The sequence below is a fragment of the Tenrec ecaudatus genome, chromosome 17 (assembly GCF_050624435.1).
Source record: "Tenrec ecaudatus isolate mTenEca1 chromosome 17, mTenEca1.hap1, whole genome shotgun sequence".
NCBI classification, from domain to species: domain Eukaryota; kingdom Metazoa; phylum Chordata; class Mammalia; order Afrosoricida; family Tenrecidae; genus Tenrec; species Tenrec ecaudatus.
In genome coordinates, this window is record NC_134546.1 from 49688466 (window position 1) to 49708014 (window position 19549).

Below are 19549 nucleotides of genomic sequence, written 5' to 3' on the forward strand. Positions count from 1 at the left end.
GAGACTACTGGGCCTATTGCCTTGTGCCATCTTCTCAACCTTTAAGCATGTCAGTGATGCCCATGACTTATTTCCTCACAATTAGTGGTGAAGAATTAGAATTGTAAAAGCAGAGACTTAACAAAACTAAATCCTAGGACCAATACTGAAAGCTGAATTTATGACTGTGATTTTCTTAACAGTGGCTGTTGGCCAGATTGGGAACTTCTTGGCTTACACGGCGGTCCCCACGGTCCTGGTGACGCCTCTAGGGGCCCTTGGAGTACCGTTTGGGTGAGAGCTGGGATTTTGTGTTTTGGTATTTGCTGTATAGTTCATACATTGAATTTTTAAAATATTTGTTATTTAAAATAAAATAACAATAAAAGTGAAATTGTAGCGGAATATAAAGCTTTTCCGTTTTCAGTCCACATCACTTAATTTAATCCTTTCAAATGTAGGTCTGTGCATTATTAACCCTTAAGGAATTCAATTTAGTGTATTTCAAATCATAATTTACTCACCAATGAGTTACTCGTGTGGTCTTCTCTTTGTAAGACTTTCTAGACATTAGATCTAGTCTTCCTGGCCCCTTGGAAAGTTATTCTGAAGTATCATTCATAAGAACTTGCTAATTGATATTTTGTTTGGGTTCCTTGAAACTCCATCTTGCCCTAGAAAGTTATGCTAACCGGGACAAATGACCCGCGGGCACCAAGGGGGTGTGAAATAGAGAATCGCACAGTAAACAGCACATGCGTTTCCCAGGGGTAGGGCTCTGGTTTGGTTTGCAGGGAAACAAGAGTGAGAGGAACTTCAGGTCTTTCTTGTAAAAGGTTAGGGCTTGGATCCAGGTGGAAGTTTCCTCATGGCCTGGGGCTGCGGGAGTAGAGACATGAAGGCTGCAGGGTGCCGGGTTAGAAGAGTGTCAGTGAAGGATAGAGCAAAGGGGGAAGGGGAGCAGTGAGACTTGAAGATTTTCACCCATGAAATTTAAAATATATTTATCTTTGGGTTAAATGCACAAATGATTTTTGTCTTCAAACCCATTAGCCACTGTGTGGGAGAAAGATGGGTCAGTCCACTTCTGTAATGAGTTATACCTGGGAAACCCCAGGGAGCCTTTCCACTCTGCCCTGTAAGGTTACTATGAGCAGGAATTGACCCAAGAACAAGTTTAGTTTGCTTTATCTATTGAGAAACTTTTTAAAAAGATAAGAATTTCTAAAGTTTTTAGCAATACAAGTTACAAAGGCTAATTTTGTGCATATATGACAATTATTAAAGGTATAAGGTACAAAGAATTTTTTCAAATTGATTAAAAGAAAAATATAAAATGTCAAAGGGCAAAAATGGTCAATTCACTCACAGGAAAGAATATTTATTAAAATAATGTCAACTCATTCTCAATAAAATGCCTCTCTAAGCAACCAGACGTAACAAATTGCATGTGAACAATAATATATTAAAATATAGTAAGAACTTTAGAAAGAGTGGCAAATAATGCAATAAGTATAAAAATTCTATAAATATAAACTTCCTCTCCTTTTTTCCTCAACTTATTATATAGACAGAAAATTATAGAAAGTGATAATCATAGCAGTGCACTGTTTAGTTTATAATAGAGATGTGATATGTATAATAGCACAATAAGGCATAAAACGAGATAGGTAGAAAGGAGTAACATTTCTATAAATCACTAGAATTGAGTTAGTATGGATCCAAAGTTGATTCTGGGAAGTGAAGCTGTATATGGTAAGCCGTAGAGCAACCACTGGAAGAAAATGACACAAAAACTATGGTAGAAAAAAAATCACTAAAGGAATTAAAATGTTAAACAAGAAAATATTTGCCCAAAGAAAAAGAAAATATTTGCCCAATGGCAAAAAAGTTATTAACAAGATTTAAAAGCCAATGAAAGAAACACAGCACGTAGAAAACAAAATTAATGATGGATGTAAATTCAGATATATCAACAATATTAAATATCAACAGATTGAACAAGTCCATCAGTTTTCTTGCTTTGAGGATACCTAATAAATGACATCTCAGGACTACCATATATTTTCTATTTTCATACTGTCTTTGTTTTTTTATAGCATGCCAGTCCAGGAAGCATAGTTCTGCCTTAAGGAATGTGCTCTGCCCTATCTCCAACTCTCATTGTTTGCATCAGTTTTAGCCAAATAAGTTTTAAAGCTGTACAAGTCAATAATTTATGTATTTTAAACTAAAAAAGCTGTCTTATAGATGCATACTTTCCTTTTCTCAACAGTATTTAAACTTTTATATCATTGATAAAATTAATAAGAATAGCAACAGAATTACCATATGCCTTATGGAAATGATTTATAATGTGACCAATAAAATGATGAAGATGTCTCTAAAGTGAACCAAGGACATATGCAAGCCATAGATATATAAGGGGATTTTCAGCTCGCTCGTGATTCTAGCCCAATCTAAGAGCAATTAGTGCTTATAACGTGGACCTACTTGATTGCCATCCTCATGAAGAGACGCTGAAGATATGGGTGTGTGATAGAGAAATCAGATGGTTCTGGTTATCAGAAAGAACAGCATCTAAGGTCTTAAAGGCTTGTCTTCAAGCAAGCAACCATCTGAGTGTGATGTTAGCCAGGTCCACATGGAAGAAACGTGCTAGCCGGTGTAACCCAAGGATTGTGAATAATAAAACCCAAGACCAGAGGAGAGAAGGGTATTGGAGCTTAAATTCTGAGCACTCCGTTTTCAGAAGGCTAAGGAGGACAGTGAAAGCCCAAAATCCATCTGCAGGATCTCCACATGGATGAAGCCTCCAGTGACTTCCCTCTGACCACGGGCCAGGCACGTGAATAGGTTTACTGTCAAACAAAGCGCATTAGAAAAAGGGATTAATGCAAATGGAGTTAGGTCAAAATGTAACACCTTATCATTTGTTCTCCCTATTGACCCACTTTAAATTGATTGTCATTTTTTGCTTTCTTTTCAATTAAGTTTTTTTTCTTTTATAGTATTATTGTATGGCCACTGGAACACTTTGGTTGTTTTCATTTGTATGTTTTTCTGTATATGAATTCCAAAATAGGTAACTCTATAGAGACAGTTACTGGGTTAATGTTTTTTTAGAGTTATGGCAGAGAAGTTGGGGGGAATAAAGCTAATAATAAATGAATACAGGAATACAAAAATATTCTAAAATTGATGGTGGTAATGTTTGTACAACTTTGAAAAACACAGTTAAGCCATTGACTTGCATATGTCAATAAAAACCAAACCAAACTCACTGCCATTGCTTCAATTTCCAATCATAGCACCCTTATTGGACAGGGTCAAACTGCCACTGTGGGTTTCTAAGACTATAACTCTTTCTGGAAGTAGAGAGCCTCTACTTTCTCCTTTGGAGCAGCTAGTGGTTTAGAACTGCCGACTTTGTAGTTAGCAGTTCAACTCAAAATCACTACACTGCCAGGGCTCCTTTTATATGTCAATAAAACCATTAGAATAGAAAAAAAGGAAGTGATAAACAGATAGAAGTAGGAATAATACTGTTACATTGTGGGAATTGCAATCAATGTAATGAAACAAAATATATATATAAATTACTGAATGGAAATCTAATTCATTCTATGATTCTTCACTCAAATCACAGAGAAAAGCTAAAAATAACACAAACACTTTTAAAACAAAAAATATTACTAGAGACAAAGGGAAGCATTTTAGTAATGACAAAGTGTGAATCAGGGAAATATAACAATTGTAAACAAATGTGTATGAAAAACAAAGCTGAAGCAAGAACTAACAGGATGCAGAAGGGAATAAATAATTCAACAATTGTAGTCAGAGGCTTCATTAATGGAGACACCAACTAGTCAGCAGATAATAGAAATATAATACTAGAACATTATTGTTGGGTTCTCAATTATCTTTATCCAAATAATTTTGTCTTTGCCCCTGATTCCTGAAAGGTAACCTCCAAAACCTTGATATATCCCAATGATGGGAATCTTGGTATGCACAAGGACTTCAGACCTGAGGGTTTATGTACATGTGGTGGGTGACCAGGAGCCCTTCCATGTGATGCTAACCTGATTTCATGGGCTTAGAGGTTGAGTTCTATCAAGTATATGACGTCTACTTAATAGAACTTCAATGTAAGAACTTGCGGCAATGAAGTTTGAAAAGCCTCCTGGTTAATGATAGACATTTCTATATAACACTGGGATTAACTATGAAGGAAGGAAGGTAACTGTGGGGTCCAGCCCCACATTTGAAGGGGCCCTGGTGAAGAAAGTGGAGCACTGGGGACCCTTCTCTATTGTTCAGAGAAGTCTCAAGTTTATTCAACAATAGAATTTTATAGTCATGAGGCCTTAAAGCCCCTTGTTAATACATACACAATGAACTGGCCTTGTGTTAACCTTGGAGATCCTGAGCTCTCTAGGGGAACACTTTATAGAACTTATAAGGTATTTAAGAGACAAAAGGTGTGAATCACTCCTTAGAGAAGAAGGGACAAAGGAAGCTGACTGCTCATAAAGGTAAGCATCCTCTAACTCAGTGGTTCTCAATCTGCGGGTCGTGACCCCTTTGGGAGTCGAATGACCCTTTCACAGGGGTCACCTGATACATAACAGCAGCAAAATTATAGTTATGAAGTAGCAATGAAAATAATTTTATGGTTGGGGGTATTAAAGGGTCATGGCATTGGGAAGGTGGAGAACCACTGCTCTAACTGATTAAGTGAGAAACCAGGCACCTGTAGGACACAGCTTTAGATTAGCACTTTAATGAGGGGTACTTATTTGGACACTATTCATTGTCTTGGGAGGTGTGCCTCACACAAGTGCTAGTGAGTCAGCCCTGTGGTCAGGAGTGTCAGGATCAGACCACGTACACTTTTTTTTTTCCAGGTCGTCAGTTTCCCACAGGTAACATATTTTGGGAACATGGAAGTTTGCATTAGGAACTTTCCCAGACTTCTTCATCTTATATCTATTCCCATGTATCATTTGCTATTCGATAATTGTAATCCTAAATTTAGAAATTACCTGAGTTCTGAGCGTCATTGTAGCAAATTATTGAGCACAAGGGAGTAATAGAACCCAGCAGATTATAAGGGAACGGTCAAGGACACTCCTGAACTTAGGTCTAACATCCTGATGGGATAGTAAGAAACTCTGAATTTATGCCAGTACATCAGATGGGAAGGTGTTCTGGATCCCAAGTTTGTGGCTGGCATCTGATATCTTCACCAGATTTGGTAATTGTAGGGTGTGCCCTTGAACTTGTGAAATCTGACCTAGATCATGTGGGCAGAATCAGGATAAGTAGAATTGTGTTTACATTAGTGTTACAACAGAGTGAAATTGTTTCTTTCAACTATAATCCAATTAAGTAGAACAAACAGCTACACAATATTCTACCAACAATAGCAGAAAACATGTTGTTCCCAGGTTTGTTAGTCTGGATAAACTAGAGAAACAAAGCCACAGAAATTCATATATGTATAAGAAAGAGTTTCATATATAGGGTAAGTGTACATTCAGAAAGCAGCCCAACTCAGTCCAGTTCAAGCCCATAAGTACAACATAGCCCCTGTGTCTGACACTGATCTACAAAGTCCTCCTCGTAAAGGCGAAACAGGTACAGGGAGACAGACAGACATAACTGACAGGACAAGAGAGAGCAGAAACAGAAATAGCTTTATTAGGGGGAGCTTCCAGATGAGGTTCCATGACCTAGGCCAACAGGTCAGGGAAGTGGTGCTCAGCAGCTGGGGGCTCAGGTTTTCAAAGGGGTAGTGAGGAATGTATGTATGGCAATTAGCATATAAGGTCTGGAAACTCCTAGAATTACTTGTTGACTTCTTGTTACTTTCTTTGAACCCAGAGCATCTGGTTTCACTGGTTATCTTATCTTGGGCCATCTGCTGCTGACCTTAGAGACGTGCAGGGAACCAAGTGCAGGGCCATGACCTGCTTCAGTTTAGTCCAAACACTCCTCAAACTCACAAAACACACACAATGACGCCGATTGCAGGAGGTCAGGCCAGTGGGTAGAAAGTCTTTGAATCAAGTGGTTGTGTAAGTATCTCAGGGCTGGCAGGGTTCTCCATGCGGCTTCTCCAACATCCAGAGCTGCATCAGGATAAGTCCATGTGGCTTCTCCTCAGGGTGTCTCACAGGAAGTGAGCCTTGCCAGCTAAGGCAGCCGCACACAGGTTCGACCATCAGAGAGCAAGAGACTAGAGAACCAGGAAGGCAAGGCTCACCGAGCCATTTATCTCTGCCCTTCAATTAATCCCACATGTGTTTATCGGCCAGGTTGGCACAATAAACATTAACTATCTTACCAGGTGCATATGGAATATTCTCCAGAATAGACCTGTGCATTCTTAGAATGAGTATTGAATTGAAAAACAAGAACAAATGAGAAAGGACCAGAATCATACAAAGTTTGTCTTCAGATTACAGTGGATTGGAATTTGAAATTAATAACAGAGAGGAACATAGGAAATTCATATTTATAGAAAAGTTAGACTGTTGGCTGCTAAATAAAGAAATCACAAAGAAATAGAAAATGCTTTGAATAAAAGTGAAAATACAACACATTGAAGCTTTATGAGATGAATCTGAAACATTGCTCAGTGGAAAATTTTAGTTATAAAGTTCTATATTAAAAAATAGAAAGCATTCTGTTCCAAAGTGGCCACATACTCAGAGTCTCTGTGAAACCCTCTTCAAAGAAAGCTTTTTTAAAAAAGCAAAGGAGACTCAAGAACATGAGTTCTGGACTTCCCCAGAACAAAAATTATACCAATTACACCCTGGTATTTCAGAGGGAAGAATCACTACAAAGAATCCCCCCAAAAGTCACAGACTCACCTATGAAGCTGCCCTTTCCCCAGGGACTCTGAAACTCAGTGGAGAAGAGGGGAAAATGTGAGCTGCCACACCATTTCCGCACCTGCCCCTAACTCACACCACCGTGGACACTAGCTGTGTTCCCAAAACACTTAATGGGGAGAGTCAAGTCTTTGCTGGGTTATGGGGAACTCAGGAAGATTCACAGGTTCCCTCACCCTAGGGTTCAGAGGGCCACAGTACACTACCTGCATTCTGGGCAGATAAGAGAAGCTCTCAATGTCTGAGTCAACTCTTGGGACTAGACTATTGCAATACTTCCCTAGAATACCAGTGGGATGAGCCAGGTCTGGGGGAGTGCAGAATTCAGTGAGCCTGTGGTGGGAGAAAATCAGTACAGTAGAGTGTGCCCTTCATCTCTCTATGGGCCCAGGATTTAAAGAGCTGTTGCCTGCTGGTCTGTCATCTCATGTCCAGAGGAGACTAATATAAAAGAAACCCTAGGTTCTGCTCTGTACAGAGGCAGTGAATACAGCTGGGTTGAGTGAACAGGCAGTGTCTTGCATTTTCTCTTTTTTTCCCTCCTTCAGGTCGATTGTATTGATCATTGATTTACACTTCCTGAAAACTCAGGAGCTGACCTTGGAAACAGGATCTTGGCAGGGGCATTGTTGTTTCCTGCCATTGATCCCTGCTCAAAATAGCCTGGTGCAGAACAAGGTGGCCAGTCATGTCTATTCCAAATCTACGAGAGGCGTGAAAGGGTTGCTGTTCATCCAGAGACAGATATAAAAACAGCACCATGTCTTGGAGTCAGCAGTAAATCCACGTGCAAATAGAAAAACAAGATAACGTAGCTCAAATAAGTGGAATACATACAGATACTGATAGAAAGTATGAGGAGAGCATAGAGCTATAGATCACCCAATGAGGGAGTTTAGGAATGTTCTTTAACGGCTTTCAAAGGATGGAGGAAAAAATCAGAAATCCACGGGGGGGATGGGGAGGACAAACAGAAAAGAAGATAGAAGAATTCAGGGAAACACTAAAAGACCAATCTGGTAAAATATATGGAAAACTAGGAATAATTCTAGTTTAGAATTAGAAATAGAAATTCACCAATTTTCTATCAGTTTGTCATACTGCGGTGGCTTGTATGTTGCTGTGAAGCCGGAAGCTATGTCACTGGTATTTCCAACGCCAACAGGGTCACCCCAAGGGAACAGGTTTAAGTGGAGCTTACAAAGAACAGACAATGAAGAAGGAATGGGTTACCCTCTTTGGAGAAAGTAGCCACTCATGCATAGTTTTGAAGTATTGTCAGATACTGAAAGCAGACATTGGGTGGAAACAGAACATTGTCAGAGACGGTGCCAGAGGATGAGGTCCGTGGCTTGGAAGGCACTTGCAATGTGACTGAGGAGGAGCTGCTTTCTTGGAGTGGACTTGACCATGGTTATGTGAGTAGGGTAAAGACTGGATGAGGGGAACCTTTAGGATCTTCATTTGCTGATGGGGTATGGCTCAAGGCAAGAAAAAACAGATAGATCTGCTAATGATTAGAACTTATAATGAAGTATGAACCTAGGAAAATTGGAAGTGGTCACAAATGAAATGGAACACATAAAGATCGATGTTGGAGACATGAGTGGGCTGAAATGGACTGATACTGGTCATTTTGAATCAGAAAATCATGATTTACTCTGGTGGAAAAACACAATCAACAAGAATGATAAAGCACTCATTGTCCAAAAGGACATTGCAAAATCAGTCATGAAATACAATCTGACAGGATTAAATTAATCTGTGACAGGATTAAATCTATTCACTTCAAGAAAAATCCTACCAATCAACAATTCAAATGTATGTACCAACCAAAAAGTAGAGATGAAGAATTCTGCCAACATCTTCACTCAGAAATGAATTAAGCATGCATGTAAATGTTGGGACAAAACAGGAAGGAAAATATAACCTTGGTGGTAAAATTATGCTGCAGTTCTCAGGATTGAATTTTGTAAGAACAATGACTTGTTTATAGCAAATACTTTTTTTTCCCACCAACACAAAATGTGACTACATACACGGTCTTCCTCAGATGGAATACACAGAAATGAAATTGATTGCATCTTGGGGAAGAGCCTTCAAAGAAGCTCAGCACAACAGCTACAACCAGTCCAGGGCTGACTGTGCAACAGGCCATCAATTGCTCCTATGGAAGTTCCGGATAAAACTGAAGCAATTTGTGAGAATGAGTGTGTGACCTGGAGTCCATCCCAACAGATGTGTCACATTGCACACTAGTGACAGAAGGGATGACATCAAGAACCTCATTCATGGAGAAAGTAAAGGTCATTAAAAAGACAGGAAAGAAAGGATCAAAATGGATGTCAGAAGAGACTCTGAAATTAGCTCTTAATTGTGTAGTAGCTAAACCACATGGAAGAAATGGCGAAGTCAAAGAGCTGAGAAGAAAATTTCAAAGGGCAGGTCAAGAAGACAAAGCAAAATATTGTAATGAATGGTGCAAAGACCTAGAGTTAGAAACCAAAAAGGAAGAACATGCTCAGGAGATCTTAAACTGAAAGAACTCAAGAAAAAATTCAAGGCTTGAGTTGAAATATTGAAAGAGTCTATGGTCTAAATATTGAATGATGCAGGGAGCGTGAAGAGAAGATGGAAAGCCTACACGAGTGAGTATGAAAAATAACTGACTGAGATTACTCCATTACAGGAGGTAGCATCTGAGCAAGAACCGAAGGTGCTGAAGGAACAAGTTCAAGCTGCACTGAAAGCATTAGCAAAAGGCTCCAGGAATTGAATACTCATCTGTGCCAGGCAATTTGGGAAACAGCTACTTTACCACCTAGCTGGAAGTGATCCATATTTGTACCCTTTCCAAACAAAGACGACCCAACAGAATGCTCAGACTATAGAGCCATAGCAGAGACAAGTAAGATTTTGCTGAAGATCATCCAACATTGGTTGCGACATTACATTGACAGTGAACTGTCCGAGGTAAGGGTCAGCTTCAAAGAGGACGTGGAACAAGGCATATCACTGCTGATGTCAGAAGGACCTTGGCTTACAGCAGAGAATGCCAGAAAGATGATAACTTGTGGTTTATTGGCGATACAAAGGCACTCAGCTGTGTGGATCACAAAAAATTTCGGATAGTCTAAAGGAGAATGGGAATCCCAGAAAACTCTATTGTGTTCATTTGAAACCTGTACGTGGATCAAGAGGCAGTTGTCCAAACAGAAGAAGGCAATACTGCGTGGTTTGAAATCAGGAAAGGTGCATAACATGGTTGTATCCTCTCACCATACTTACTTGATCTGGAGGTTAAGCAAATAATCAGAGAAACTAGATTATGTTAAAAAAAAAAAGGTGGGGGAATGCAGCATCCAGATAGGATGAAGGCTTAATAGCAACCTGCCATATGCAGATGACACCCCTTGCTTGCTGGAAGTGAGAAGGCCTTGAAGCTCTTGCTGATGAAGATCCAAGATTGCAGCCTTCAGTGTGGATGACAACTCAATCCGGAGAAGATCAAATACCTCACAACTGGGACAATAGGCAACATCGTGATAAATGAAGACAAATTTAAAGTTGTCAAGGATTTTGCCTTGCTTGGATCCACTATCAGTGGTCATGGAAGCAACAGTCAAGAGATCAATCAAAAGACATGTTGCATTAGGTAAATCTGTTCCACATGACCTCTAGCGTACTGAAAAGCAAGGAGGTTACTCTGAGGACTAAGGTGTGCTTGACCCAAACCATGGTTATTTCAGTTGCTTTATATGCATGTGAAGGTTGGACATTGAATAAAGAAGACTGAAGAATTGATACATTTGAGTTGTTCTGCTGGAGAAGAATATTATAACTATCATGAACTGCTCAAAAAATAAACTCATCTCTTTTGGAAGACGTGACCAGAGTACTCCTTAGAGGGAGAGATGGCAAACATTTGTCTCCCACATGTAGATATTGTTGTCAGGAGAGACCCATTCCTGGAGAAGGACGTTGTATTTGGTAAAGTTGGGGTAGTGTAAAGAGGAACGAAAGCTCTCAACAAGATAAATTGACACAGTGGCTGCAAAAATGGGCTCAGGCATGGGAAAGATTGTGAGAGTCTACCAGGACTGGATAGTGGTTTTTTATTGTGCATAAGGACGCTAAGGGTCTGAATGGACTTAATGACACCTAGAAAAACCAGCAAATAGGAATTCAAATGCCAACAATAAGGTATTAGAATGGTCTAACACTTTGAAAGAACAAGACATTTGAATTGAAACAATGGAAATGCAAATCAGTGATAGCAAAGACAAATATCTCAAGATCAAAATACTAGATCAAAGTGTGAAAAAGAAAAAACAAAAAAGCTGAAGGAAATCTAAGAAGTGTATTGGCACTATAATAAAAAAACAACAAACAACTTATGTTTGATAAACATCCCAGTACAGAAAGAAGAAAAATTAACTATGGAGAAAATAGCTGAATTAGTATAAAAAAAATCATTTCCCTGAGATTATGACCGAAAAAGAAATATCTATCCCAGAAGCTCAGAAAACTTCAAACAGAATTGATCCCCAAAGAAAGTCACCATGACAATTCACACTCAAATTCTCTAACATTAAAAAGGAAAGAATCCTAAGAACAACCTGGGGGAAAAGAGAATACATATAAAGGTGAACACAATAGAATAAACGGACACTTTTCCGTAGAAATCACGCAAGGAAGAAAGTAAGGGATCAAGGTTTTCATGGTCTTGAAAGAAATACTGACAAGAACCCTATATTCAGCAACATTATCACTTAAATATGTCATAGAATGTAATTTTCAGTCAAGGAAAACTAAAGGAATTTATAAAAACCAAGGCCAACCTTACAAAAAAATACCAAAGAGAGTTCTTTGGACTAAACTACAGACCAGCAACATTACATCTTTGTGCAAGACATTTGTATTGAGAAATCCTTATGTTTTTGTGATACATAAAGTGAAAACCATATGCAGCAAAGTAAAGAACCACAGATAACATTTCCACACTGAAGACCACCAAAAAAGATTGTTGATAGATGCTGGGAGAAGATACTGAGTTATTTGCAGAAGACAACAAACTGTCTTAAACATGGAACAAGAACTATAAATAACAATCAAACTTCAAAAAATATTAAAACCAATAAAATAACAGAAGAAAACTCTATGCCATTCAACAGTAAGGTAAAAACAAAAAAATCAAAGAAAAATATTGAAACGAAAATCCCTAAGCAAAAGGAAAGTCATACAGTAAATTATGAACATAGAATCGAGAAACATGAAAAATATAATAAATGACAGCAATAAATCCATACCTATCAGTACCAACACTGAATGTAAATGAATTGATGAAGAGACAGAATGGATACGAAAACACAAGCCATTATTTTGCTGCTTACAAGAACTCACTTTAGTAAAGTAAAAATGACTAAAAACCGAAAGGTAGAAAAATATATCAAACAGATGGAGGTCAAAAGAAAGCTGGAGTAGCAATATTAATATTTGTTATACGAGTCAGCAGATTAAAAGCCAGCAAGAGAGACAAAGAGGATCTTTATGTAACAATGATGAGAGCCACAATTGAACAAGAAGCCATAGCCATAATAAGCATGTACTCAAGCAGACAGATCCACCAGAAAGGAAATACAGACACAGGAAATAACTAACCTACATGATTAAGCAACTTGTCTGTTAGACATACAGAGAACTCTTTACACAACAGTACAGTATACATTTTTCTAGTGTACATGGAATGTACTTCCAGATAGAGGTTAGCCCATAAAACAAGCACCAATAAAATTTAAAACATCAACACACTGTAAGTCATTTTTTGAAGGTAAAAAAAAATTATTTTCATTGATTTCTCAGTGTACAACTTCAATATGATGCTGGTTTTTTAATGGCAAAATTTGGTTCCACTGAAATTCTGTGATGTTACCAGAGAGCTACTACTTTTTCTAGGAAATTAGCAGCTGGAAACAGAAAGCACAACTAGCTACATGGCAACTTCAACTGCAGACCTAACAGGTCTGCAACAGGTACTCTAAAAATGGCACAAATATAGCTGGTGGCAAAGTGAGACACGGGGAACAAAATCTGAACACTCAAGGGACCAATATATGTACCATAAGAACACAGAAAATCAAATATAGCTATAAGGATTTTAAAGGTAATTATAGAAACTTTAAAGGGAACCAAATATTTCACTCAAATGCTTTTTAGAGTCTTTATGTATGTATATATATATATAGATAGACATTTCAAACATACATTTTATATAGGTAAATGTTTTCAATTAGACATTGGCCCAAAGTTATAATTATAAAGCAGCGGTCTTTCATATGTTTTCCCACCTGAATTTTAAATTTATGGTAAGTACGTTAAGTATTTTCCAAATATAATTCTTTGACATTCTTTTTGTAGCTGTAAATCAAGTAGGCATTTAAAAAGTTTTTTTTCAGGCTAGACAATATTTTTCTAAGATTCTGTGCATACCAAATTTATGACAAGTCCCACTAAGGATCCTTATTAATACACATGACAAAAGAGCTATTTATATAAGTCAGATCTCCCACTTTCATAGTGAATGATTTTCTGATTTCCAGTTTACAGATGTTTAAAATGTACAAGAAAGGTTTTTCTTCTTCAGGAGTACTTTTAGGTTACTATCATTTGAGTTACTGTATTTGGGAACAAATTTCAGCATGTTCTAACCATTAGTTTGCATCTTCGTCTAGAAAGGAGGTGGTGGTGGTACTATAACACTAACAACCACTACTTATAAAACAAGGCACGTAATTATTTTGGTGATTTTACAAAATTGTTTTCCAGGTGCAAATGTTAACAATAATTTCTAAAAATTAGGAACACGGAAAATATACTAAAATCTGACTTTCAAAATTAGAGTAGCTCCATTTTACCCTGAAAGAAATTTAAAAATATGACCTAGCCAGAATAGGCCACTTTATTAATAAAATCGGTGAGAGCAAGAAATTATATCACTCATAGGGAATTTCTGGAAATACTTCGCTCTCCAAATCATTAAAAAAAAATAGTCCAATAGTTAGAAGAAAATGTCATCCCTAAACTATTCTGTTTCTTTTTAAAAAGCCATTTGTAACTTTTAATTAAGCCTCCAGGTAGCTTCAAGCCATCAGGACAAAGCCCCCCCCCACACTCCAAGGCCCCCCCCACCCCCTCCAACCCCCATAATCTTCTCCTCAACTCTTTTGCTGAAGAAGGTGGCCTTCACAATGACAAGCTGCTGTGGAAGTTTCCCTTCCCCAGAACTGTGTAGTAGCCCAACGGCACCGCATCCATGCTGGGAGCAGCTCCAGTCTTATTTTTGGCAGCATTGACCCTGGTCTGCTCACTGACCAAGGTCCATGATTTATGGAGGTTGACAGTTGGGGAGAAATTCTGGTTCCTCTTCAAGGGGTAATGCTGCACACTGACTTTCCCCAAGTCACCTGGATGGGATTTGTCCAAGTTGATCCTGTGATGATGGAAGCCACCAGCATTTCCCCGGCCTCCTGGGTGCTTCCCCGTGTGGTCGTGGCCGTGTCCTTGGCTCATGTGGCCCCTAAATTTTCGGGTCTTCCTCAGTCTGGAATGCACGTAGGTGGCCGAGACGGAAGAGTGGCCCCTGAACTATTCTGAAGGCAGTTAGCTTATCCTAAGCTATATCATGTTTTTGCAACAACTAAAATTTTTATTGAGGTTCTGATTTATTAATTGAGATACATTCCATCATTCAATCACACCCAGCAGAATTATACATTAGCTACCACAGTTTCCAAACATTCTTTTTCTGTGTGAGCCTCTTGACATCATCGCCTCCTCACCTCGCTAAATCATTTTTATTTTCATTCATTGCGATCATCTTACCCTCAAAGGCCCCTTTAAAAAATGCCTGGGCAAGTACAGCAACAAGAATCAAAGAAGACAAACTGTAGTTTCTAAGGTAGAAAGAATAGCAAAAAACAGATTTCTTTGGGGAAATGTATTGGGAAACATTATGAAGGTTTGTCATTTCTATTGCAGGGAAAGTCAGCTCCATTTGAAGTCACACCATCTTCTATTGTCTAAAGATTTGCCTTTAGTCACTGTTGTATAAACCACTTTTTTTCAGATTACAGTACTATAAAATTAGGAATCAACCATAGAGCCATCTACCATAAAAAATCAATTACATAGAAATTGAACAAAATTTTCCTTAAAAAACACTGAGTAATTGAAGAAATAAAGTTAACCTCAAACATAATAGTGAAAGATTGAATGCTTTACCCCCTAAGATCAGGAATAGGACAAAATGCTTGGTGTGGCTGCTTCTGTTCCTCATGACACTGAAAGTAATTAGGCATGAAACGGCTTCCAAGTTGGAAAGAAAATACACTATGATCTTGCATATAGAAAAATTTTAAAGACTCGCTAAGAAATGATTAGAACAGATAGCATCATACAAATATGCTGGAGTGTTAAAGTTCGGGAGGTTACTCCTTACACCGAAACAAAAATTGAACCGCACAGAATAAGTGGAGTAAACCTTTTTTGACACTGTGGAGCCCGGCTGACACTTAATTGAAGCCATTTGTTGTTGCAGAGTGCCATGGAGTCCGTTTCGAACCATAACGCCCTGTGCACAAGGAAGAAAACACGGCTCAGTCCTGCCTTTTCCTACAGTTCCTGCACTTGAGCCCCTTCTTGCAGCCGTTATGTCAGTCCATGGGGTCTCCCTTTTCACTGCTCCTCTCCCACGCATGGTGTCCTGCAGAGTGGTCTCCCCGGAAGCATCTTTCTGGGGTTCTCAGCTTTGAGCCAAGGGTTGTTTGATTGCAGCAATTTTGTCCCTTTAGGAGCCGAAGTTTCTCCTCAAAGGAGAAACGCAAAATCCCCACACACCTTTTTCTTTTGGTGTGTTATTTGTCAGGCTACTGACCGACTACAAATACAATAGACTTAGAGTACGTGCTTTTCGAAATTAACTTATAAAGTTACTTCACAGAGTTCTCTGCAGATTTCATTAGTAAGAGCAGCAGTATCCGAGAAGTAGGAGATTTAGGTACTTTGTTTTTACCTTAACCAAAAACAATAATTAAAAAGTACTTCTGAGTGATGATCTTATGAACAGTCCTTGGTGTTCATGAATTTTGGGGGGACAATCTTTAAAAATAGAGTTAGGCACTCTGTAAATGCTGCTATGCAATTTGTTTTTTGTTTTTACCTATTTTTTGAAAACACAGTACAGAAAATTTACAAAACTCCTTTCCATCTGGAGGGGGCAGTTGTCAAATAAATATGGAAGTTTGTTTTTTTTTGCACAAACATAGAGCATTTGAGCTGAAAAATGCAACTGAAATGAAAACTTCAACAGGGAAAGGCAACAGAAGATTTAATGTGGCCTAAGAAAGAATGAGTGAAGTAGAATATAAAGTCAATGAAACTATCACGTCCAAATAGCCATAAAAGAAAAGAACAAAGAAAACAGATTAAAACCTAATTGAGTTGTGAGAACCAAAGGATGCAGCCTAGGAATTTCAGAAAAATAAGATACAGTAAAAGGGAAATAAAGAATAATTGAACCGGGAGGGCAGAGGGAAGGTGAGGGAGAAGGGGAACAGATTACAAGGATCTACATATAACCTCCTCCCTGGGGGGAGGACAGCGGAGAAGTGGGTGAAAGGAGATGTCAGATGGCGTAAGATATGACAAAGTGATAATAGTTTATAAATTATCAAGGGTTTATGGGGAAGGAGGAGTGGAAGGGAGGGGAAAAATGAGCTGATACCAAGGGCTCAAGTAGAAAGCAAATGTTTTGAAAATGGTGATGGCAACAAATGTGCTTGACACACTGGATGGATGTATGGATTGTGATGAGTTGTACGAGCCCCCAATAAAATGATTTTTTAAAAAGAATAATTGAATTAAATAATGGTAGAAAATATTCCACATTGAATGTAGGGCTCGATTCTACAGTTGTAAGAATTTCAAGAAACACAAAAAGAACCACAATGAGATGCATTAGAATCAAACTCTTGAAAACCAAACTTTAGAGCAAATCCTAAAAGCAGTGCAAGAGAAGTGAATTGTCAATATACATAAGATCCTAAAATAATATTATGTTCCAGTTTCATCTCAGAAACCTTGGAGGCAAGAAATCAATAGAATGGTACATTGAAAGTGTTGAAAGAAAAGAACTGCTCACCAAGAATTCTACATCCAACAAAGTTGCCCTACAGAAGGGTGGTGAAAATCAGAAATTCACAGATTTTAAAAAACTGCAACATTCATTATGACTAGAATAATTCTATTAAAATACTAATTTTTCAGATTGAAAGGAAAAGACGCAATAATGTCTTGAAGGCATAATGAAGCAAACACGGTGTCTTCGAAAGGTAACTTTGATGGCCAGTTTGAAAGGAATTTTTCATTTGCAGCTGTAGCTTATTTGCCTGATATTTAAAATAGCAAATATATAAACAGAATTATAAGTGTATCTTGGTAGGTTAGTCATTTATAAAGATATACTTTGCGTTAACATAAATGTGGATGAGTGGTATAGGAAGATTTTTTGTTATTGAAGTTAATTTGGTATCGATTTAAGGTGTTAGGGTGTGATCGTGTTAGAATGTTATATGTAACTCTACAAAGACCACATAAAAATAATGACAGAAAAAGAGACAAAAAACTCAAGATAATTGCGTATAAAAATTCATCTAAATGAAGAAGGCAGGCGAAAGGCGAGCAGAGGAGGTTTTCCAGGATTCGAACCCCAGCGGCCCTGTGCTGAAATCCTACCTGCAGCCAGCGGATCCCCAACAGCCATTGAGAGAAGAGTCTAGACAAGAAGGGATAACCCACCGCCACGATCCCACCCAGCTACCCAGGCTGCTCCTTAGTCTGCGGCTGCTGCAGTGGGGGTTCCAGGCTCCCCCTCAATTGCTGTTGGTAACCTGGGTCCAGCGCCTCCGTGGCGTTCCTGATGCCCCTCACCCACCCATGTAGATACCAGGTGGGCCAGCGGATAGTCACCTGGAGGGCTGTGTTGAGCTGCGGCAGCTGCACCGAGATGCCTGCCAGGTGGTTCCCTGGGCGACGGGAGCAAAGACAGTCTCGCAGTGCTCCTCCAGGTTGCAGGGGAGCAGCTCGCGTGGACCACGTCTTCACTTGCCTCCACAAGAACAGAGATGAAAGAGACTCCTTGTTCCATACCTTCAGCTTTCTGGCCTTTGAGATGGTGGAACTGGGTCATCCCCTTGACCCCAAGAGTCCCTACCGACGCCTGCTTCCTGGTCTACCTGCTGGAGAGGGACTCCGCAGCCTCCAGCGGCCCTGCCATCTGCAGAGGCAGGCCAATCCAATGGCCTTGCTCACAGGGGCGCAGCTGAGTCCCTTGAGGGTGGACTTGGGTGCTCCAGATGCCCCCTCTTCCAATGGATGTCGCATGTTGTAATTGTGCAAATAAAGGCTCCCTCCACAAGTAAATAAATAAATAAATAAATACAGGAGGCAGTATTGGAGGATATGGGGGACATAAAAGGTATAAGACACACCGAGACACACATCAAAATGGCGGAGGTACTTTCCTCCTTATCAGAAATTACTTTCAAAATAAATGAAATATACTTTAATAAAAATCAGGACCCATCCATATATACTATAAAAGAGACGTACTTCAAGGTGGCAGAAATACTCTATGCCTACTGATCAGAGGCGCGTGTGATTAATAGCAGGAAAAAATAGAGGTAAGTTTTAAAAATAACTGACGAGGTAAAGTGGAAAATGTAAGAAAGGAATTCAACAATAGATCTGAGCAGGTAGCAAAAAGGTGTGTGATTGAGAGATATCTCAAGTCAAGATAATGTTTCCAGAAATAAACTCTCACAATTGTATTCAGTTTGTTCTGGCCAATAGTGCCAAGAGTGGCGGAAAGAATAATAATTTCAGTGTATGGTATCAAGACAACTGGATATCCATATAAAAATGAAGTTGAACCCTTCATACCCTATATGAAATGAGCTCAGTATGTATCAGAGAGCTAGATACAAGGACTAAAAGTGTAAAACACTTAGAAGGAAATACCTACAAATTTGTGGAACCACAATCTGTGTATCAGCTTCTCAGATATGCTATGCAAAGGACTCCTGGCCAAATTAAAAATAGATAAGTTATCAAAATTAAAGTTTTTTGTGCTTAAAGAGAATGCCATTATAAAAGTTAAGAGAATGGGAGAAAATTTTTCGATCATAAATCTGATATGAGACTTGTGTCTAATATGAAAGTTTTTAATAATAAAAAACCAAACCATTCCATGAAAAATTAGCAAGATATTTGAATAGACTGTTCTACAAGAAATATAAACAAGTGGACAATAAACAATCACACCACCCATTAATGAGTCAATTCCAATTCACAGTAACCACCCTATATGTAACGAATAGAACTGCGCTCCATAGAATTTTAAAAGACTGAATTTTTGGAAGTAGATAAACAAGACTTTTTTTCTTCCACCTCTAGGTTAACAGCGGAGTGCATTGTTTGTACCACCCAAGGGCTTCACAATAGCATTACTATCAGAGAAATTTCAGTAAGACTCCCAGCACTTGGTATACTCATAGGAATCTACGATGGGCCAGGAATTGTGGGAAACAGCCTATTTCTAAAACAGTTGA

General features: G+C 38.7%; 1 protein-coding gene and 1 pseudogene across 1 annotated transcript in view; one reads left to right on the top strand and one right to left on the bottom strand.

Annotated features, from left to right (window-relative positions):
- The window catches only part of NIPA1 (NIPA magnesium transporter 1), a 63988-nt gene that overhangs the window by 15063 nt on the left and 29376 nt on the right, over window positions 1-19549 (top strand). The window contains exon 3 of the mRNA XM_075535394.1: window positions 183-273. Coding sequence (XP_075391509.1) covers window positions 183-273 — 91 coding nt within the window. The remainder of the gene's footprint in view (window positions 1-182; window positions 274-19549) is intronic.
- Window positions 14032-14751, bottom strand: LOC142430980 (large ribosomal subunit protein uL15 pseudogene; annotated as a pseudogene).